Source organism: Eptatretus burgeri, chromosome 8 (assembly GCF_056783735.1).
Source record: "Eptatretus burgeri isolate ZD-2024b chromosome 8, Ebu_testis_v1, whole genome shotgun sequence".
Taxonomy (NCBI): domain Eukaryota; kingdom Metazoa; phylum Chordata; class Myxini; order Myxiniformes; family Myxinidae; genus Eptatretus; species Eptatretus burgeri.
Window position 1 is genome coordinate 89125706 of NC_140968.1, and position 23109 is coordinate 89148814.

Sequence of the window (23109 nt, forward strand, 5' to 3'; positions counted from 1 at the left end):
CGGTGTGTCACTTGGATTGGCACCCAGCACGGAGAGCCCAAGGTGACGGGTCACTTCGTTTGGTTGAATCCCCTGGGCAAAACTAACTTTGTGACCAGGACGTTTTGCAGCTCTGAAAACCTCCTGTTCCAAGTTGCTCTATGTGTATCGGTTGAATCTGCAACTGATACTTCCACCTCGAAGCAATTTTTTTCCAAACCGGATCCGGTGTGTTTTACTGTTCTATTTTCGTCCCTGTGTTGCTGTTTGTCCAATTTTCCATGTTAATTCCTACCTTGTGTTGTATGTACATTGTACAGTAAACCCTTGAATATGGTGGTCTTGACGAAATCACTGGCAACCTCTTTGTGTACTGGTTTAGTTATCGTGGAACTTGATTTCGACCAACCGGGGTGTTTTGAGAGGAGTTGTGAGTCATCGTTTTGCGTCCACTAGCCGGCTCTGCTGTTGGCACCCCATCCGTCATTGTGCTGGTCCTTTAGTTCTGTTGCATCCTGTACTGTTCTGTGTTCTAGCTCTTCCACGAACCTCAAATTTGTATACAAAAAGCAAAATAATTACAATGGCACTTTTCGACGTCGCGACGTATGCCTCCGCTCACATTATTACATCATTATTAATACATACTAGAACCAAGTTTGATTTCAACCCCTTCAGCTATTCTCAAGTATCACATTTTTACCTGACCTGACATGACCTTTGACCGCTTGATGCCAAAATCTAATCAGTTCATCTTTGCATCATAATATAGACTGGGAGCCGCTGAACTCAAACGAACGAGGTACTAATATCTGAGCACAGGGGCATGAATGGAGTATCAAAAGACATATAGAAAGTTATTTCTGCCGGGTACCACCCTCTGCGTAAGGACCCTGGTGACCCTCCAAAGGGGTCCTTAAAATTGGCTAGATCAAACATTGGAAGTACCAGTTGGTATCACTTCCATATGATGCGTATGACCAACCTTACAACAAAGCCACATGTGGCAGACATGCCTACTACTGCAAAAGGCCCCCCAGAAGCCCCAACAAGGGCCCCAAAAAAGGGGCTAGCCCAAACATTGGAGGTACTCGATAAAACCAGTTTCAAAATCATATATACATCCCACAGAGTGTAAAATGTCCATTACCAGACAAATTGTCTGCTGCATTGGCCCTACCAGAACCCCCAAAAGCATTTTTCAATGATGTCATGCATGGCAAACTCGGTCCAACCGCACAATACTGGTGCATATATGTCTACATGATCAACAGGATCCACAGGGAGCTAATGCGTGCAGTGCGAACGAACAACGTTGATGGTTACATTGTGATATTGCCAGCAATGATTGGCATATTCTTTGGACTGAATCGCCCAAACTATGCACGCTGGGGTGTGCTGTTTTTGAACCAGCTGGAGAAGGCAGCACCAGAGAGTCTAATGGTACTTAAGACAGGAGCCTTTTCCATACGACGTACAGCCAATAATTATGTGAGAACAGCAATTGACTTGTCACTGGAACAAACGGTGAACAGGGATGCAGCATCACCGATGAGAGGCATCATTGGCTTCCACAACTCTGACAACGCGATTCGAAGATGGTGTATCACGTCCACACAGCGGGGCATGCCAGTTACAGAGCTACGAAATCTGACAGGACTGGAAACGGAAGAACACCCTGCAGCACAGCTTCGACCCAGCAGGATCCAGAAGGACTGTTGTCAAGTCGAGACGTTGCTGAATGCAGTGACTGAATCATGCAATCCATTTTCAGCACCTGCATCGACAGCTGGTTGCCTGCTGAACATTGCAACGGGAAAGGCAGCAGCACCAGAAACCGAGAGATATTTGCTGGAGAGTCTTGTGGAAGGCCAAAAGCATCAGAATAAGTTCGAGGACGAGTGTACTGATGACAAGACAAGATTCATGAAGCCTATTCAGAGACGGAAAGTTACCAACTTCGCTTATGAAAATACGAAGAAGAATCGCATGCCTGCAAAAGGCAAAACAGCCACTGAAGGATTAAGGGATGCATTCATTCGTATGTTCATCATCATATCAGAGAAAACCAACTTCAACCTTCGGCACGTCATTGAATTCCCAATAACAGAGTACAAACTGTCAATCGCTCACTCTGATGGGTCTGGTCTGAAGACTGTCAAGAGCAAGCTGCTGAAGAAGCTGGAGTCCCTACAGGATGGATTCGCTGAAAGAGCCCTACCTCCAATCGATGTGACCTTGATAGACGGTGGCCTCTTTCTGCACTCGTTTCTATCAGCAATTGGAAACATCACGTCCTATGGAAACCTGGCCAGACGCCTCCTGGCACATGTTTGCTCCAGCTCTGGAAGTGAGGTGCATGTACTATTTGATACATATCACCCCGTTTCACTGAAAGAGAGCGAGAGGAAATTGCGTGGAGCCAAGGATCGTCCATTCGTGATCAGTGGTCCAGAGCAAACACCAAAACAGAGCTGCCAGAAGTTGCTACAAAATGGTATCTTGAAGGATCAGCTGGCAATCTTCCTTCTGAAAGAATGGCAAGGGAGGCAATACGGCGAAATCCTTGGGAAAAAGATCCTGATAGTGTCCCATGGAGGTAACTGTACCTGCTTTACCTTCAGTGAATCTGATTCGAAGATGATCGTTGAACATCCAGACCATCTCCAAGGTAGACACGAGGAAGCTGACACTCTCCTTGCATTCCATGTCTCCAAGGTGACTGGAATTGCCATGATCCGAGCATCAGATACCGATGTGTTGGTGATCCTGCTTGGAATGCTGGGTAGACACCTGCAAAGTGAAACATCTTAGTCGTATCATCATGGACTGCGGGTCAGGGAATGACCGTTGACATATTGATGTCGGTAGCATTGCCACTGCCTTAGAGGCGAAGCAGAATGGACAAGCGGCAGCTATGCCAGGCCTTCATGCGTTTACCGGATGCGACTTCACAGCAGCATTTTACCGGAAAGGGAAAACGAAACCACTAGAGCTACTCGAGAAGGACACTGAAGGAACACTTATCCAGTTCTTCTTCAGTATGGCATCCAAGGAGGAACCAAACCACGAAAAAGCTGAAGAGTTTGTTTGTTCCCTGTATGGTATGAAGATGACGGGTGACTTGACAGGTGTGAATGAGGCCAGACATGCCAAGCTACGTCAATGACCAGAAGAATGAATCAGGTAAAACTGGAGTCATTCACTATGTTCACGTTAACAAACATGTGTTGCTTGGACACAAACTGCACAGTCATGTGATACTATTAAACAGTTTATTCCATATTTTATTTTCAGGAAAACCCCATGGCCAATGTCAAGAAGGTTGACTGTGCACTTCTTCCACCTTGCGCAAACTCTTCACAACAAGACACGACGAGCACACTTGATTTCAATTGTGTGGGGAAATGCAGACTCGGCACATCCAGGAGAAGGTTTGGATCCATTGAACTATGGGTGGAAAGACAAAAACGGAAACGGAAAAAAAAAAAAAACGCTCCTGACTGGTTCTCAGGACCTGCACTACCTGATTATCTGTTGGATGAGGATCCTGATCAGCCAGATCTTGCCACCGAGTTCAACGATGCCGACGATTTCATGTTTGGACTTTGACACACACTATGAACCAGAAAACTCGGGAAAAACTAGAGGCTCATATTAAACGGAAACACTCGGAAAGATACGAGGACATAATTACTTCTAATGTTTCCTAACGTCTCCGAACTCGGAAATCTTTGGAAGTAATAACAGTTATAATGTTCCCTGACCTCTCCTAATATAACATCTCCGAACTCGGAAAAGAATGTTCGGAGAAGTTAGGAAACATTAGAACTATTTATGTCTTCGTATATTTCCGAGTGTTTCAGTACAATATGAGTTTACTGGTTCATAGTGTGATACCAGTAGGCTTATGAGTATTTTGTTGTTCTTTTGTTAAATTGTAAAACATAAATGTTTCCTATGGTAATGGTGTGCCGGCATAATGTGCAAAATTATGCCAATTGTGTATTTTTAGTCCACTGTAATGTTTTGCCCTTTTTAGCGCTCACTTTTGGGGGTTCTGGTAGGGCCAATGCAGCAGACAATTTGTCTGGAAATGGACATTTTACACTCTGTGGAATGTATATATGATTTTAAAACTGGTTTTATCTCGTACCTCCAATGTTTGAGCGAGCCCCTTGTGGGGGAAAAATTTATATTAATGTATTTTAAATTGCAACAAATGGAGTTTCAGAAATGTAACTTTTATGCTGCAAGTTGATTTGGCTGTCATTTCTGGCCAAAAGACTTTTGCCCTAAATGATAAGAAATGTGTTGTTCTGGAGCAGAGTGACCGCGCTGATAAATGAACCTTTGTTTAGAAAATGTACGAAGTGGCTTTTCGTCTAAAGGACACGTCTACAGTCTGGGTGAATATCCCCCAACCTCTCTCTCACGAAAGTATAAAATGTTTTGAAAGGCACATTGTTCTCAGTGCAAGCACGTGAGGAAGTATAGTTTCTCAGTGGCTTGTACTCCTTGGAACTGACCAAGTACCAAGTTAGAATAAAACTCTCTGATGTAATGTAGAAGTGAATTGAATCGGGTTGGTCTAACTGTTAACTAAAGTAAGAATGAATGAAATAGAACCAAATAATATTGCAATCAAATGGGGATTCTTAAGTTCTTTGTACAAGGGTGAGAAGTGTATGGTGTATAATTAGGAAATAAATTGTTTCACAAGGAAGGACTTGTGTGGACATCAGTTTTATCAGTGTCGATAGGGTTTTTGTAGGATTTTATAATCAAATCGGACAAACGTTAAACTCTGTCTGAAGTCAAATAGGATTCCACAATCGGCCAGTTAGAATCCTTCAGGAGGACAACGATCACAACAAGGTGGGTTTAAAAAATCCACATCACCCTTTTTGAGGCCCTTGTTGGGGCTTCTGGGTGGCCTTTTGCAGTAGTAGGCATGTCTGTCACATGTGGTTTTGTTGTAAGGTTGGTCATATGCACCATATGGAAGTGATACCAACTGGTACTTCCAATGTTTGATCTAGCCAATTTTAAGGACCCCTTTGGAGGGTCACCAGGGTCCTTACGCAGAGGGTGGTACCCGGCAGAAATAACTTTCTATATGTCTTTTGATACTCCATTCATGCCCCTGTACTCAGATACTAGTACCTCGTTCGTTTGAGCTCAGGGCCCCGGGCTCCCGGTCTAATATATTATTGTACCAATTTTGGTCAAAATCCCATCACCGGTTCACAAGTTAGCGTGGTAACAGAATTTTACGAACAGGGCTTCTGACCTTTGACCTCTTGCCCCCATAATCAAATTGGTTCATCTTTGCATCATTATACATACTTGGATCCCTTCAGCTGTTAAGTTATCGTGGGAAGGAAAACCGATTATTGATGGATGGACGGCCAAAAACATGTCGGTGGAGGCAAAAAAAACAAACTCTGGAGCACTTTTGAATCTCCTTCCTTGCAGCACATCCCAAACTAGTCCAGCAAACCATCTGTCCACATCAACTAATGGAACTCTGTTATCCACTCTTCCTCAATGGACCATACAAAATCATCTGTCCTGATTGGAGTGGCATGTGTCAGTCCAGAAGTTTTTGAAACCATTGGTGCAGGACTCGCAACTTCTAAATGTTACAATTCCTGATTGGTCCAGCAGGCTGACCACTCGTGCCCATCCCCTCACTCGGCCACACCCTTGCATTCTAATCGTCCAATCAGGATGTGGCCTAGGGTTCAGTGATGCCACAGGGCTTCCAACTACTGTGAAGAACATGGAAAATCTAATAAATATAATTTTTTGTTTGTATGTGTTTGTTTGTATGTTTGCGTTTTTTGCAAAGACCAATGGGCTGACAACCACATTTGGCACACAGACCGACCCAGGGATTGTGCTAAGCATATTTTCATCCACCATCTCATGGCGTGGGAATCAAATTCCCCAAAGTGGCTTATTTTGTGACTTGGCTCACACATTGATTTGTCTATATACCTGAAACCATTACATTTGCTTAGTTGGGATCTTAAGTGACTAGAGATGACCAGTGTCTCTTTCTTGGTGTGTGCACTACTGAAATATGAGACATTAATAAAACGATGATAAGTGCTGTTTTTAATTTTTCAAAGCATAAAATACAATAACCCTGGTAAAAATGATACAAAAGAGCTGTATTTGGTGTCATTACGTTCGCAATTATATGTATAACTACGATATTAAAACAATACACCAATGCACTGTGGATTAGTCCAGCAGCGTAGTCTGATCTTTCAGATCAATTGTTCAAATTTGCATAAAAGCACCAAAATTGGTACGCATTTACAATAATGTATTCCGAACAATTCTATATATGGAGCCACCCGAGATTGTGCCTTGGTCAGCCAAAGCTTCAAAAAATGCACTTTTTCATGCATTGTTCTCTATCTCTGTTGCCAACGACTTCAACAGTGTACTCTGATTTATTGGCTCGCTACATATGTGTGCAGGATTATGGGGAAGTGCATTGAAAAGAAGGGGAGTTAGAAGATAAAGACATTGCATACACTAGCGGGCACCATATCTATAATTGTTCAGAATACATTATTCTACATGTGTACCAACTTTGGTGCTTTTATGCAAATTTGAACAATTGGTTTGCTATGCTGCAGTACTAGATGAGACTATGATGAAATCAATCATTCACTGCACCCTACGCTCGTGACCTTAAAACTTGTACCGCTCGTGACCTTAAAACCTGTACCGTGCACCGGCACAGAGTTATTACATGTGCATGTAAAACAAACAAATGTACAAATGTCCGTTGCTACGCTGTACATGTCAAAAATACAGCCTTCCGTGTAGTGCTGCATGTGGTTGCAGACAAGAGTGCCTCAACAATAACCCCATTGTTTGATTAGGAAGAATCCGATGAAGTCGAAGGCTACAGCTATATATACACACATTATGGTGGAGGGAATTGGTGTAAAAACTGTGATTTCGTTTCCTCCAGATACAGGCAGGATTATCCAAATCAAAAAGACTGAACATTATTTACAATATGAATATTGTGGTGCGGTGCAGTTTTGCAACAAACGATGGCATCAACACTTGTTAATTCTTTCCGTTTGTAAAGCAATAAAATAATCAGGGAAATGATGGACATGTGAAAGTGAAATTACAGGGATTAGAGGGATAACGAGCTGCTATCTAAACATTCCATCTCTGGCGATGCTATTTGGGGTAATTGACGGGATTACTAATCTGAACACAATAGGAAACATGGAACTACTCTAATGAAATTATCCCTTCCCCGGTGATGACACATTCATAATCCATTTCCTTTCTTGCACCATTCCCAGGTAGGAAATTCTGGAGGTCCTCTGATTAATCTGGTAAGTTTTACTTTATTGCACTGGAATATTTATAAACATGTCTATCAATGTGGATCTGGAATATTTTCAAACACTTTCTCAATGTCTGATGTGCTTTTGAAAATGCTGCATTGTTAACTACCATGCCACATATTTAATGAGAACCCTCACATGACGACCACAGAAGCAATACGAGTATTTTAAATATGGAATTTCCTTTTAAAAGCACAAGAGCCATGATTTTTGTATTTGAAGACTCACATGCTGAACTCCGGCAACTGTTGCATTGTCCATTTCCTTTTGACTTTCCTGAAGCTCCTCATTCTCTTACATTGTTGAGATGCACAATTTGTAATCTTGACAAAGCAGCAGTTATAAGCACTCTGTGTTCTTTCGGAGGCTGTGTAAGACTGTCATTTCCAGGATGGCGAGGTGATTGGAGTGAACTCCATGAAAGTGACGGCTGGGATCTCCTTCGCGATCCTGTCTAACCACGTTAAACAATTCCTGGAGGATACCAAGGACATGAAAAGTGAGTCATGGAGAAATTTTTGGACATTTCTTGTTCTCGGAAGTTTCAAATCTTTAAATCCTCTGTTTGTCTCTTCTCCATGATTTGTTTGTTGATGTCTTGCAGAGGAACCTATTCCCGGTGTATGGCGATACATTGGCGTTACAATGTTGACCCTCACAACCAGGTGAATAATTTTCATGCATTGTCCTCTATCTCTGTTGCCAGCGACTTCAACAGTGTACTTTGATTTATTGGCTCGTTACATATGTGTGCAGGATTATGGGGAAGTGCATTGAAAAGAAGGGAAGTTAGAAGATAAAGACATTGCATATACTAGCGGGCACTCCCATGCAGGAGTACTCTTCTCGGTCGGTGGACAATGTGCTGCGATAGTCTTGGAAATGCACTTTATAATTGTTATTTTTGAAAGAAATTTTATTGATCACAACATATAAGATAAAGGACGATTATTTGTAATACCGGCTACCACAAAAGGTAGCGCTATTTCCACCACGTCAAATTTTGGTGACATCCACGTTTGCTCCATTAAAGTAAAGATAAAAGGAATTGAGCCACAAGATAAAATAAAAACATGGGATGGCCTGTGTGGCACTCCAGTCCGAATAAATAAATAAACGCATTCTAGTGGAGGGGGGAAAGGCAGGCAGGTAATAAGTAAGGGAGTAGAAATAAGACCATGAAGTGTGTAGCGTTTGCATATGCCATTCAAAAACCTTGGGCTGATTACATACTTTCACAGCAGAAAGCTCAGGGTTTGTTCCACTGGCTTTTTCAGCTACTACAGTTCAGCTTTCATCAGCAAACCTGAGGAAGATTGAGAAACATTTAGGCATAATTGAATGATTAATGGTTGAGAAAGTTGTTGGAACAAACCGTGAGGTGTCGTTCTCATGAATTTTATCAACTGAAAGGCTAAGAGTATATTAATCGCCATAGGAAGTGAGGCGTGGCTGACTTTTCGGGCGTTAGCCCTTCATCAGACTTAAAACTGCTTCCACTCTTCATGAAGGCAAGTATTTCATTGTGAGCTGTCTGCTGTAGAGGTGTTGGTGAGATTTTGTGAAAAACAATGATAAACTGTAAGTACACTCGGTAGTGTGCATACCTCTGCCAAGCTGATTAGTTCATGTTTTGTATCCCACTGGTAGGCCGGATATGGATTCGAACCTGAACCAAAATTTAATCGGCTTGTTCTAGTCACCTAACCAACTCATTCACAATGTTTTGAGATATAGCGCTATGTATCATTTTTGGCCCGATCTCTCGATGGTAAAGATTCACTTGAAAAAATTTAAAGCAACTAGATATTCACCAAAATCGAATCAAATCTTCCTTGTCTCACACACACACACACACACACACACACACACACACACACACACACACACACACACACACACACACACACACACACACACACACACACACACAACCTGCCCACCAGGTTTCATCCGAATCTGTCCTCAACTTTGAGATATCCTGCACACAAACGAACAAGAAAGACATCGTGCAAAGTAGGACACTTGCAAAATCCCGAAAACAAATTTGACCGTGAAAATAATAGGTGGTTGAATTCAGTGACCTGATATGTAAATCCTCTTCGAATTTCAAGTCAATCAGATGAAAATTTATTTCAGAAATTTGACAAAGTTGTTGACCTTTGGCGATGAGACCTTTTTACCTCAAAATCAATCGGAGTTCTCGCCTGTGACCAACTCTACGATTTTGTGAAGATTGCTTTAAAAGTGACCTGTAGGCAATTGTCTATGTCAGACAGACAATCACAGATCAGACAAACCAATACACTCTCTGACCTCGGCATTCGTGGGGGATACTTCTCTGAAAAATGCTCCGAACGTCGAATCCACAAATGTCGGGGCATTGTTTCAATGGGAAAAAGGGGGATAGGTTCCCAGCAGTTTGCGATTCCTCAAGGAATTTTTTTTTAATCCCGCAAATACATGAATTACAGGGTCAGAGAGTGTATCAGAAAAACTGCGAATATGCCAGCGAAAAACCATGAAGGCAAAAAAAAAAATAAAAAAAAAATAAACGCGAATGCGCGAAGCACAGGGCCGCGAATGTTGAAGCGGGTCACATTATATGAACTGCAAATCATGGAACGTGAATGGTAGGGTCTGACAGTACTTGCGTATCTTTGATTTTGCAAGAAACAGACAACCAAACAAACATGGGTGAAAACATTACCTCCATCCATCGCAGGTGGCTGAGGTAATAATTTGCTGCGTAAGAGAGTACCAGAGTGTGAACCCCGAATGAGTTGACTTGTACTACGGGGATTTTGGGACGTTCTCCCGTGGAAACATTTTAAATTTAAGATGAAATTTCTTCATGATCCTGCACATTGGCACTTTTTACAATTAAAATACGAGTCGTAACGTTTTCTGGAACCTAACGATATTTTAACCAAATCATACAGTAAAATGAACTTGCTTTCTTTGGCTTACCTTCAAAGTTATCTGGGATACTGTAGGCTTTGCCTGTCCTTCTGAGGTCAGCAAAATGAGTACCAGTGTACTGGATGAGGGGCACAGCTGTGCTTCCAAGAAATGATAGCTGCCCGTATGCAAGAACAAAACAGATCTGAAATGGGTTACGTACATGGAAATGGTGGGGGGGGGGGTTGGGGGATGATCTAAAAATAGATTATACTAATGACATTAGCTTGGTCCACATGTTTGAGTATGGTAACACATTACTCTTGTGCTAGATATCTGTAGAGGTAATTCATCTTGTCAAATGTGCACTGAGGAGGCAGTGAGCATTCACTAGAGCAAAATAGGTCAAGAGTATTATGTAAAACCTCCTACAACAGATGAGACCAGGTGGAGGACTTGTGGCATTGAACAACAAAACAGAGCTATGTGCTTTCCAAATGCCACATCCATTTGGCCAGCAGACGGCAAGCCATGATGGCAAAGTAAGCTGTGGAGCCCTGGAGAAGGATGGGATGGCCAAAAAGGCAGCACCGCCCACTGGAAGAGGGTGGTCAACGAGAGGGAGCCCCCATGCATGAGGACGATCCTTAAGGTGGAAAGGACTGTGACCATGCATGCCCATGGCAGTTGAGCATTGGGGACAGAGGAAGAGAGAGCGCTCTCTCTGTCTCTGGCTCTCATCACCATTCCTCTTCACCATCGCAACCTGAGCCATACCTTGTATAATCGTCATTCATCAGCTACAACAAGCTCGTGCCAGCCTCAAATCCTCGACTGTTCAGTTCCCCTTCGTTGTGTGAGTCCCGTATTTGGCACCAATATCTAGGGTTAGGCCTTATGTACAAAATAAATAACATTGCATGTTCCTTTCATTCTGATCTGCGACTGTTGGCCGCCGGATGTGTGCCGTTATGACTTGCGAATCTTCCATTTCGCAAGTGCATTGGTTGGTCTGGTCTGTTTCAATCACCTACGGGTCACAATTTTAAACTGATCTTCACTAAACTTCACCAAATGGTGGTTCATCATAAGCAAGAAGCCTAGTGAGGTCAAAAGGTCAACATAGCCAAAGGTCAACAACTTTGTCAAATTTCTAAAATCCTCAATTTTCATCCGGTTGACTTTAAATTGGAAGAGAATTTGCATATCAGGTCACTGAATCTAACCACCTATTATTTTTAAGGTCAAATTTGTTTTAGGGATTTCGCAAGTATCATGCTATGCATGATGTCTTTCTTGTTTGTTTGTTGTTCTGTCCTCCCTTTTCCCCGAATACTTTGTAAATAAGCCCCCTTTAATGAATAAAAAATTCTTTCCCACCTTTTGCCTCCCACCACATTTCATCACCAGGTTCAGTTTTTATTGGAACAATCCTTGGGGAATCATAATATATTGCAAATGAATACAGTAACTTTAAAGATCGTTTCAGAATTTATGGAGGCCTTTATCAGACCTCTGGCTCAGTCCGTCTGTGTTAATGGACCCTCTGACATGACATTATCATGAGAGATAAATAAATCAGGAAGAGCTTAGACCGATTCCATTAAAAAGCAACATTATAAATAAATAGTTTCATTGGTAGGCCTTTATCAATCTGAAAATAAAATACGAATTATCCACCATCATAGAAACACCTGATAAATACAAACTTGCTATGCAAGTGGAGGCACTATTATAATTCAATAATACAGAAAACTTACTGCGTGTATGGCAACACATCCATCATATTCTCCCAGGATCCTTCACCACACCCTTAGTTGGGATGCTCGGGTACTAGCCCGTACAATTAACCTCACCACTTACTAAGCTGTGAGGATACCAACCAGGCTGAGAGCACTTGGACGCTGACCCTTCCAAGTAGCCCCACTCCTTGCCAGGCCATAAAAGGCAAACTGGTGCAAGCCCATTAAATTATCTGAGGGACCGACGTTTAATTTACAAAACCCATCTGTTGAACCAAAATAAAATAATGAACAATGGCCGGGATACAGTACTTGGACAGTCGTACAAAGATGGAAAAAAAATGCACAACAAATGAAGACTGATATTGTTAAGAATTTGGAAATCTATCGCACACAACATACAGGTCTTATAGATGAGTTATATCGGTAAGTATGTGTTTTATAGATAGGGTTCCATCCCTTGTCTAAAGGGTAAATCAATGTAAATGCGCTGTGATTTATTTTAATAGTTCGGAGTTTTACCAAGATTCTGCAAAAGAAGAAGACCAACCCTCCCCTGCAAAGAACAACCCTCCTCCGCAAGGAACAACCCTCCTCTGCAAAAGAACAACCCTCCTCTCTGCAAAGAACAACGCTTCCTCCCTCCACGCGCTCAGTAGGTGAAGGTGGAAGCCCCCCCCACCGGGGTGCTGGGGAGCGTGGGAGTGGGGGAGCGGGGGTCGCGCAGCGCCGGAGAGTATAAAAGTCGGAACAGAGGATCCTCAGAGGGAGATTTTTCGGAGAGAAGTCCACAAAGGTCCGGATAAGGAGGAGAGATTTCTTCACCACCCTCGTCGCCGTCAGCCCTGGTCCTCATCCTCATCCACCGCCTCCTCCTCCAAAGGATCGCAAGCGTGGGCGACGACCTCGATCCACCTCAGTTGGGTTCAGCTGCGCTGGTCTGTCCCTACGGTGTCCGGAGCTCCGGGAAGAAGGGGACGCCCAGCCGCGCGTTGGCGGTCAGGTAGCCAGCCAGCTACCACTGATCTTCAGCCCGACTGTCCTCCGGGCTGGAGATCCTAATAAAGACCATTTGGGGTCCACTTCTCTCCGTGTATGTGTGTCTGTGTATGGGCCCGTCTTTAAGTAGTAAAATAGTATGTGCTTTGAGCTGTATATATATTTGCATTGCATTGCTTTATTCGGTATAAATCTGCTCTTCTGTGTTCCATAGTCCCCCATTATTGCATTGTAAATAAATATCCCCATTTGTTGAATGTTCTCAGTTCGTCATGTCCATTCCTGCATTGACTGAGCGTGTCGCGTTTGTTGGAAATTAGCGGGGCCGTTGTGCCGCAGTAACGGGATAATCGGACCGACGGAACTTGGCGATTAAAACCGCTCGGGATCGCACATGGAACGAGCTCGCCAAACGGCTCGGTTTCGTACGAGTTCCGTCGATGGTGTGAAGACTCGGTAGATCGCCACGTGGTCTCTGGGTATTTTGAAATTTGGCGAATAACCCTGTACCATGTGGTGGAAATATTGACGCTTCACAGTCCACAACAAAGGACCCGTATTCTCCGGAGTTTTCCAGAGAAGTACGATCTGAATTCTGTCCGGGCGATCGGTCGAGCCGACTCTACTGCTCCATCTAGTGGTCATGCTTGCGGCCGACGTCCCGTCCCCGTAACAATATTACCTTCGAGCAGGTACCCACGGAAACTCCGTGCAATTGAAAGTGTAACTTCAACAATATGCAAGGAATAGTTGCTTGATTAAATCAACCCCTCCCACCCCCAAGTCCTCAGCTCTGATCCAGAAGATTTGCATAAACACAGGGGTAACCATAAAGTTGGAAAGCACACTTTTGTACTAATTGAGCTTTATTGCATGCCATTTCAAAGTTTACTAATCACAGTGATTTCATTGTTATTTTCCATTAACAGCCTGATTCAGGAGCTGAGAATGAGAGATACCAATTTCCCAGAGGTCTCCCAGGGAATCCTGATCTACCGGGTCACCCAGCACTCACCTGCCCACAAGTATGTCTTTCTCTTTGCCAAAATATCTGACACATCCCTGGAAATGACTTCTCCTGAGGTTACACGCCACTTACTGACGTAGAAAATTCAAATTTTCAAATTTAGTGTTAAATTACTTTGTGTGCAGAAGGAAAATTCAACACAATAAGAAAAGACATGATAACAGGCTCAAACAAAAAAATTTGAGCAAAAATTTTCATCGCATTTATCTCAAATTTGATCTTTTTCATAGTAATTTCATCACAACTTTAGAAGGAAGAGAGTACTGTACTTCAAATTTGGCACACATCATCTTCAAACTATTTCAAATGTCCTGAACTAAAATAAATGAGATATGTGATGCCTTTTTTTTAAGGAATATTTTCATTTGATGAGGTAATGCTCATTTAGAAAAACACAAGACTGCCTTTCCAGACGCTCACCTGGATGAGAAGCAAGTCACTCAACACCCCGCCCCCCGCAGACATCAGATATGAAGCTTGTGACCAAGTTTCATCAAAATCGTGTGGTTCAAGCGATTAATGACTGAAGTGTTTAGAGACTGACTGACACCTTCGGACACTGCTCGATCACAGAAGCTCCCCGGAACTACGTTCCAGGTGAGCTAAAAATGAATGTTTGAAGGCTATTTCTCCGAAATAAACTCAGACTGGATCCTATTGTCCGGCCTTTAACATTTAACCAAGACATCTTCTCACAAACTACCTGACCAATATGGACCAAATTTGGTACGATACATCAAGGTCTCATGGGGTTGTGCTTCCCATCCGATGTGCCCCCTTTGAGGGGTTGTTTTTTTTTTGGGGGGGGGGGGTTCCTTGTGTTTACTTTTTCTTGTGCGGTTAGTTTTTATGCCTCTGCTGACGAAGTCGCCGGAGACATTATTGTTTCGGGTTGTCCATCCATCCGTCCATGTAGACGTGAGCTGGACCCCAAATTTCAGAGATCGGTATCAAACGAGGGGCAAAGTGGCATGTCATTTTTTTGGTAGGTCATAATGTTTAGTTTCGGAAATCGCTTGCTGGCCCTTCATGCAGGTTCGTTTTTAAGCGATATCCGCTCGGGGGCGCTAGTAGGGTGTAAAAATAACAATTCCTTTTTTCGCGGTATTTTACGTCTATTCATATTCTGCATCTTATCCAATGCTCGACTGAGGTGATTTGCTATTATAAAGTCGAAAAATCCTTAAATTTAGAGTGGAAATTAACTGCAAATGAATTGAATTTCAAACGTTTAAATGCGATTTTTCTCTTATTTCACTGCACGCAGCTAATATCCATTTTGTCAAGTTTGTTTTACACCAAAATATTGTTGTGGTTGACCAAATTCGCAAAGCACCATTCAGGTCCCTTAGGTGAGATATCTCGGTAAGTATATGTGTAGTTAGGCCCAAACCCGTTGTTTCGAGGGAATAAATGTCATTCAGTCGGGCTGCGACTCTTCAGGATAGCCGTTTTTCTTTTACTATCTTTATTTTAGACCAGCCGCCATTACTACCACCACCAACCACGTCTCAACAGCCGTCACACAACAACCACCAACCACAACGCCGCTTCACAACAACAACCACCAACCACAACGCCGCTTCACAACAACAACCACCAACCACAACGCCGCCTCACAACAACAGCCACGACCTTTACCGTCACAACTCGCCACCATCGCATCCACACCATCTCGCGCCACTCGTGGGCACCGATACTGGACTCGTGTAGGGCGCGCACCGAGCAGCGTATTCAAAAACATCACGGACTTTCCGCAGAAAACGGATCAAAAACGACTCACGCCCACTTTTGTTCCGTCCAATCGGTGAGCGAGGGGCGATTTGGCCCCGCCTCCAGGGCGTTGGAGGGCGGTCGCTATATGCAAATTCATGGATCAAAAAGCATTCACGCCCACTTTTCCTCGGGCCAATGGAGAGCCAGTTAGAGAGGTGAAGGGTCGGAGGCAGAGGGTCAAGGGTGAAAGAGCGAAGCCACGGGGCTTATATAAACGGCTGCGTTCGTCAGTAAAGGCAGTTGTGCGGAGTTCAAGAGAGTCGTCGGTGGAGCTGGAAAGAAGTGAGAGAAGTCAAGAGTGAAGAGTTGGGACGAGCCAAGAGAGGAGACGGAGAGGGTGAGTAGACGGAGCTGTGGAGAGGTGACGGCGGCGAAGGCGGACGAGGGGGTGCTCGCGTCGGTGCCGGGAGCTGGAGAGGGAGAGGCCAGCAACGCGACCAAGGAGGAGACGCTCGCCGCGGGACCCGAGACAGGGTGATATCCACCTTCCCCCGAGCATCAGCAACCCCCTCCTGTTTCCCCCCCGCGCTGAGATAGTGCGACAAAGGGGGCCCCTTTCCCACCCCCTACCAGACACTGTCCGCGAGGCCCGCGGAGTTGAGGCACCACCGCCGCTCTGCGTCTCATCATCAGACGGGTAGGCCCGACACGGTCTCGGCCCCAGGCCCGTCTACCCCCCTCCTCCTGGAGGGTGGTTCTTTTCTTTTGCTTTGGGAATATGTGTTGTCGGCGCCGTCTGTGAAGTAAAATTGTATAAGTGTTGCCGTGTGCCCGGTAGTCGGTTAGATCTGCATTGTTGCATTTGCTTTTTGTGCAATATTGCATTGTCTTCTTCTTTTACATGTGCTTTTGGTGGAATTGTTTTTTGTGTGCTTTCCGTTCATCGCGAAATAAATGTGCTTATTGTTGAACTGTTTTCCCGCTTCGCTTCGTCTTTTCCTCTCTTGAATCTCCATCTTGCTTCACGTAAAGGGTTGGTCGTGGGCTAAAATGCCCGATAATTAATCGAACCGTCGAGGCCGACGAATAACACCGCTCGGTTATCCCGATAGTACGGAACGGGTCGCTTAAAGTGGCCCGTGTCCGAAGTCGACCTGCGGCGAGGTGCGATCGCCAGGTCTACCCTCCGTGTGGGTACTTAGGTAGGTCGAATTTGGCGAGCAACCCTATCCCACGCGGGGGCCGATTGGCTCGATCGCGGTGAGACCGACAGGTCCACCCGTGACTGGTTCCCGGCGTTAGTCCGAGAGGGTCACGACTGGATTGTCCATCCGGTGGGCGACGTGCCGCGATTCGAGTTACGTGGCCGTCCGCACGCCGGCGGGCGCGAATCCGCAACACTGGTGTCAGGTCGTGCGATATAAACCCATCGCCCTCCTCGCGGCACTGGTATCGGAGAACGGGAAAACGGGCTCTCCTGTCTCCAATTAAATTCACGGGAATCGGTCCAGGGGTGAGAGAAGCGACCCCCGATTCCCTCCAAATTACGAGCGAGCTAAATTAACCCTTTAAGAGAAGCAAGATGGCGTCTCAAGGCGAGCGGGAGCCGGGGGTATTAGAAATGGATGTAGAATGTGAAGAATCCATGGCTCAGGATGAAATCCCCGTGCAGGAAATGTTGGTTGTACAGGAAAACGAACTCGCCCAACTGAACCCAGAGCCCGAAATGGGTGCGGCAGCGGCCGCGGTGTATGACACCTCCCCTCCCCCTCTCCACCAAAACCCCCCGACCCTTGCCGAAACGGCTCACCCAAGCGCACCCGACATGGCCCAGCTGTGCGCCATGCTGGCGGCAATGACAAATGAAATGAAAAACGAAATGAAAGGCATGAACAAACAAATAAACGAAAAGATGGATACAAATACAAATGAAATGAAAAACGAAATGAAAGGAATGAACAAGCAAATGGACGAAGTGAAAACGACGATGGATGCGAATACACAGCAAACGAACAAGCAAATAAACGGAATGGAAGCAAACATGAAGGAAGAAACTAAAAAGCTGCGGGGTGAGACGCAGAACATGGGCCGATGCCTGCAGGCGGGCATGAAGGCCGTGACCAGGGAGATCAAAATGGCGACTCCACGTGTAGAAGCGAACGAGCTGGAAGGGGGTGCAACGGCTGACAGGCCCGCGGTGGGGGCGGGTAAAAAAATAATTCGGGGGGCGTGTTGGGCGAGGGTCGTGACGATGACCGAAAGGGAAAAATTAAATGGGGAGACCAAAACGTGCGAGACGAGGCACGAGGTGACGACAAAGGAAATAAAAATAGTTGAGACACGGGAGATGGGAACGATAGAGGGAAGACTGCACGATGAAGACGGGGATAGAGACGCACACACACACACACACGGAGGTAGTGGAGGATAATGGGGGTGAGCTGGTGGACTGGGTGGAGACCCAGTGCGAGCAGCGGGATAGCCTCCTCCAGGAACGAGGGGAGGGAGTATGCCCCCTTGAGGCGAGTCACGACCAGGTGAGTTCGGTCGTGCTTTGCGAGGTCGAGGGGAGGAGTGCTGCGAACGGGTGCTTGGAGAGCTTGGGGGGTATAGAGGCCCCGGAGACCCTTGTGGGGACACGAATCCCCAGTGTGGTTGTCCCTGTGTGTGTGGTGCAAGGCGTGAGTGCGTCCCCGTGTGTGGAAGCGACCCCGTGTGTGAGTGGTGTGGTGGCGATGGTGCCGGAGTACGTGCTTCCCAGCACGCCGTGTGTGGATGAGGACCCGTGTGTGGAAGAGGCCGTGTGTGTGGATGAAACGGCCAGTGTGGATGAGGCACCGTGTGTGAGTGTCGCCGTGTGTGTGAGTGAGGCACCGCGGGTGAGTTCCCCCGCGTGTGTGAGTGAGGGACGGTGTGTGGATGAAACACCGCGGTTGAGTGCCCCCGCGTGTGTGAGTGAGGCACCGCGGGTGAGTGCCCCCGCGTGTGTGGGTGAGGCACCGTGTGTGAGTGAGGCCGTGTGTGTGGATGAAATGGCCAGTGTGGATGAGGCACCGCGAGTAAGTGCCCCCGCGTGTGTGAGTGAGGCACGGTGTGTGGATGAGGAACCGCGAGTGAATGGAGCACCACGTGTGAGTGGTATGGTTTATGCAAGGGAGACCATGTGTGTGAGAGAGCGGTATGTGAGGGAGATGTCGGTTGGCATGCGGGAGCACGCAGCCGCGTCTCCCGGTGTGAATGTAATGGAATGGAGTGTGAGCGTCGTAACACGCAGGTGTGCGTGGGTCGAATGGCGACGACGGCGACAGAGGAAAGAAAGCCGAGTAGCGGCTGTAGTTGTTTCGGGAACCGTGCCGGGTTCACCCAGCAGTGAGCACGAGGTCCGTGCTGTGCAACGCACGAGGCCCCCACGTGCTCGCTTGCGAGAGTGAAGTCCCGGTCCGGAAACGCACGCGGTGGATTTGCCGATCCCGCGGACGGACAAAGTTTAGGCAGGATTACGGATTTGGACCGGACGGGTTCTCCACGCGATCGTGTGTGTTAAGCTCCAACGGGCAAAGCACATGTGTTTGCGTGGGGAACCCCTCGAGACGTGGGGCTTGTGTTTTTTTTTTTTATGCGCACGGTGACGTCATGGCTGCACGTGGGGTTGGAATCCGGCAGGAGGGGTATCCCTGCCGGATGGTACCGTCCAAGGAGGGACGAGGAACACGTGCAGCTGCATGACGTCACGGGCAGGTGTAAAATGCGCGAGCTGTGAGTTGCCGCGCTGGTGCTGCGCATGTAAAGAAAAAAAAAAAAAGGAAAAAGCAAGCCTCACTTTCGGGTGCACAGGATTCCTGGGCAAGGGGTGGAAGACCCCCTTACAGGGCACAGGATGGAAACTAGTTAGGGGGAAGGGTTAGCTTAGTTAGACCGACTTCATGGGGCAGGGGTAAGTCCTCATGGAGTCCGTGGAATGGATTAGTTAGAGGGATTTAGATGAGCTTTAGGTGGGGAAATAAAAGTTATTTTAGGATTTGAGGACATGGACAGACTTGTGAATGTGTAGAGGGGATGTAGTTTAGCGACGTAGTGTTAAAAGGAACATGCTATAGTTTAAGGGACGACGTGGGAGCACGAGTTAGTTAGGGGATGTAGTTAGAAGGATGGCAGAGTTCAGCGTGAGTGTGTTGAAGAGTTGGTGAGTGAAGTGGAAGCATGTGCTTGGTGAATGAGTGAGGCCAGCGGGTCTGTGTGTATGGAGCAAATGGGGACTGCATGGTGCGATGAGTGATTGGGGGGAGGAGTGACTCCCGCCCAAGGGACCCCGGGGTCAGAGTAAAGTGAGTTAGCTGGGTTAGTCAAATTGAAAAATGGAGGTCGTTTTGCTGTTGGTGGGAATGTAGGCTCGAAACCCGTTTGGAGGGGTGCAGGAGCCCTGTTGACGGGCTGGGAGCGTGGCTGCGAAAGGTGAGTATCGCTGAGTGGGTACCCCGGGCACCAGGCTAGTCGGCCGTGGTAGGCCAAGGGCCCATGGGGCGCCGGGATAGCGTAGTGGGCACGGGTGCGCCTGCTTGGTGCGGGGGCCCGGGGCGCCATTAGCCGCGTGGGCAGTGTTGTGGGCACGGGTGACCCTCGGAAAGGGGCCTGGGAAGCCAGCCTGCCACGTGTGCGTTTCAGGGGAGGTGCCATGGGGGGCACTCCCCGGTGTTTAGGGAGCTGGTAGGCTCGGAGGCAGTGTAGTGCCCGGGGGTGCCATCGTCGGAGAATCGGCAGAGGGTCGTGCCTGCCAAAGGGAGCCACGTGTCCCAGCCATGAGACCGTGTGAGGGCACGGGAAGAAAATTGGAGGTCGAGGCCCGAAATTGTGAGGACACCAACACAGGCGACGGGAATCTGGGTTGTTAGAACCAATAGTTTAAGCGAGAGGCACTTGTTGAAAGCCCCGGGGTAGTTTAACAGTTAAATGGATAGGGTAGATAGGAAGTGTACCCCTCCGCACCATCCATCCCCTCGCTCTCGTTGTGGGCCGCTGGACCCACTTTGGTTATAGATCGCTGAAGTCTGGGGAGGCCATTCTGAGGCTTCGTTGGGCCTCGACACAGGACGTTAGCTCTCCCTTATTCCCCTCCGGGAAGGGAACGTAGGGGTTGGGAGTAGGCTAGGTGACAGGATAGGTTAGCCGAACAAGGACAGTACAGGGGGTTAGGGGACGATTTATATTGGGGAAGTAAAAATAAAATAAAAAATAAAAAAAATAAGTTGGGGCTAAATTGGGGTTTGACAAATTAAGGGAGTGGGTATGTACAGTGACAGGCAAAGGCGATAGGTGGGAGGGAGACAGGTAGGTAGGTCCGAGCCCGCCTTCCAAGTGGCCAGCACCACCGCACTCCCTCCACCAACCTCCACTGAACGGCAAAGGCTGGCCAACTTCATCGGCTGGCCGTGTTTTGCTTCAAGGCCTGTGCCGGCCCACTTCATCGGCAGCTGTTGTTTTGCTGCGAGGCCTGTGCCGGCTGGATCGTCTGCAGCTGCTGTGCTGCAAGGCCTGTGCCGGCCCACTTCATCTGCCGGCTGGCTGTTTTCTTCAAGGCCTGTGCCGGCCAGTTCGTCTGCCGGCTGTGTTTGCCTGCAGCGGCCTTCTTCTGCGGGCTGTGTTTGCCTGCTGCCTTTGCCATGCCATGCCCACTGCCCCTGTTCACCAGCCCCGTTCAATTTTTGCTTTGCCCCCCCTGTTCATTTCCATGTGCGCCAGGATCAAGGCAACAGTTTGCAAGTTGCGAGAACTGCCCTGTTGGCAGGTACAACACGGGCCTGCAGTGGCGGCCCGTGCACCGTGTTTGCGTTCATCCATTCAAACCATTCATCCATCCATTCATTGTGTTCATTGCGTGTGCCACTTGAGCTGGCACGGAGACTATGTTTGTGCAGCCCATGCACCGTTGTGGTTCACTGCGTTCAGTTCAAAAGGGAAGGCCTTGGACTGCGTGTGAGCAGCCGGCCACGTTCCCTGTCACCTGCGTTGTTTGAGCCAGAGACTGCATGCGAGCAGCCTGGCTCCCTGCTAACTGCTTTCTTTTTGCAGAGTTCATTGATCCTGGGCCATGGTTTAGTGTAAAATTTGTAAGTTAAGGTTAAGATGTACTGTAAATATGAGTGCGCCCCCGGCATGTCTGTCCTAGCGCCGGCAATTTTATTTAAGTCGTCCGTGTGAGTGAGTTTGTTTAGGTAGTTACTCAGCCCTTAGGTTATTTATTTTGGGGACACGAATACCATGAATGTCCCACTCAGGGATCCGTAGGTAAAATGTACTAGGGGAAAACTACACATGATGGCACACGAAAATTTGACGACTCGGGACGAGTCTGTAAAAAGGGGAGGGGGTAGTGTTGTGGTTGACCAAATTCGCAAACCACCATTCAGGTCCCTTAAGTGAGATATCTCGGTAAGTATATGTGTAGTTAGGCCCAAACCCGTTGTTTCGAGGGAATAAATGTCATTCAGTCGGGCTGCGACTCTTCAGGATAGCCGTTTTTCTTTTACTATCTTTATTTTGGACCAGCCGCCATTACTACCACCACCAACCACGTCTCAACAGCCGTCACACAACAACCACCAACCACAACGCCGCTTCACAACAACAACCACCAACCACAACGCCGCTTCACAACAACCACCAACCACAACGCCGCCTCACAACAGCCACGACCTTTACCGTCACAACTCGCCACCATCGCATCCACACCATCTCGCGCCACTCGTGGGCACCGATACTGGACTCGTGTAGGGCGCGCACCGAGCAGCGTATTCAAAAACATCACGGACTTTCCGCAGAAAACGGATCAAAAACGACTCACGCCCACTTTTGTTCCGTCCAATCGGTGAGCGAGGGGCGATTTGGCCCCGCCTCCAGGGCGTTGGAGGGCGGTCGCTATATGCAAATTCATGGATCAAAAAGCATTCACGCCCACTTTTCCTCGGGCCAATGGGGAGCCAGTTAGAGAGGTGAAGGGTCGGAGGCAGAGGGTCAAGGGTGAAAGAGCGAAGCCACGGGGCTTATATAAACGGCTGCGTTCGTCAGTAAAGGCAGTTGTGCGGAGTTCAAGAGAGTCGTCGGTGGAGCTGGAAAGAAGTGAGAGAAGTCAAGAGTGAAGAGTTGGGACGAGCCAAGAGAGGAGACGGAGAGGGCGAGTAGACGGAGCTGTGGAGAGGTGACGGCGGCGAAGGCGGACGAGGGGGTGCTCGCGTCGGTGCCGGGAGCTGGAGAGGGAGAGGCCAGCAACGCGACCAAGGAGGAGACGCTCGCCGCGGGACCCGAGACAGGGTGATATCCTCCTTCCCCCGAGCATCAGCAACCCCCTCCTGTTTCCCCC

At 47.2% G+C, this 23109-nt stretch overlaps 2 protein-coding genes across 5 annotated transcripts in view; both read left to right on the plus strand.

Annotated features, from left to right (window-relative positions):
• Positions 1 to 23109, plus strand: part of LOC147022236 (serine protease HTRA2, mitochondrial-like) — a 32717-nt gene that overhangs the window by 3031 nt on the left and 6577 nt on the right. For 2 of the 4 annotated variants that reach the window (XM_085892929.1, XM_085892930.1), the window contains 4 exons: positions 7326 to 7358; positions 7761 to 7869; positions 7975 to 8035; positions 13942 to 14428. In XM_085892929.1, coding sequence (XP_085749055.1) covers positions 7326 to 7358; positions 7761 to 7869; positions 7975 to 8035; positions 13942 to 14119 — 381 coding nt within the window. In that variant the 3' untranslated portion in view covers positions 14120 to 14428. Of the gene's footprint in view, positions 1 to 7325; positions 7359 to 7760; positions 7870 to 7974; positions 8036 to 13941; positions 14429 to 14500; positions 15549 to 23109 lie in introns of those variants that run through there. The other 2 variants (XR_015061124.1, XM_085892931.1) reach the window with 2 other exon arrangements.
• Positions 1221 to 4075, plus strand: LOC147022237 (uncharacterized). The gene has a single exon (XM_085890510.1). It carries the CDS (start codon positions 1243 to 1245, stop codon positions 2791 to 2793), a length of 1551 nt encoding a protein of 516 aa, XP_085746636.1. The 5' UTR covers positions 1221 to 1242; the 3' UTR covers positions 2794 to 4075.

Bases quoted from the DNA above. Each gene is read 5' to 3' on its own strand.
- LOC147022237 (XM_085890510.1), top strand. From the start codon at position 1,243: ATGATCAACAGGATCCACAGGGAGCTAATGCGTGCAGTGCGAACGAAC.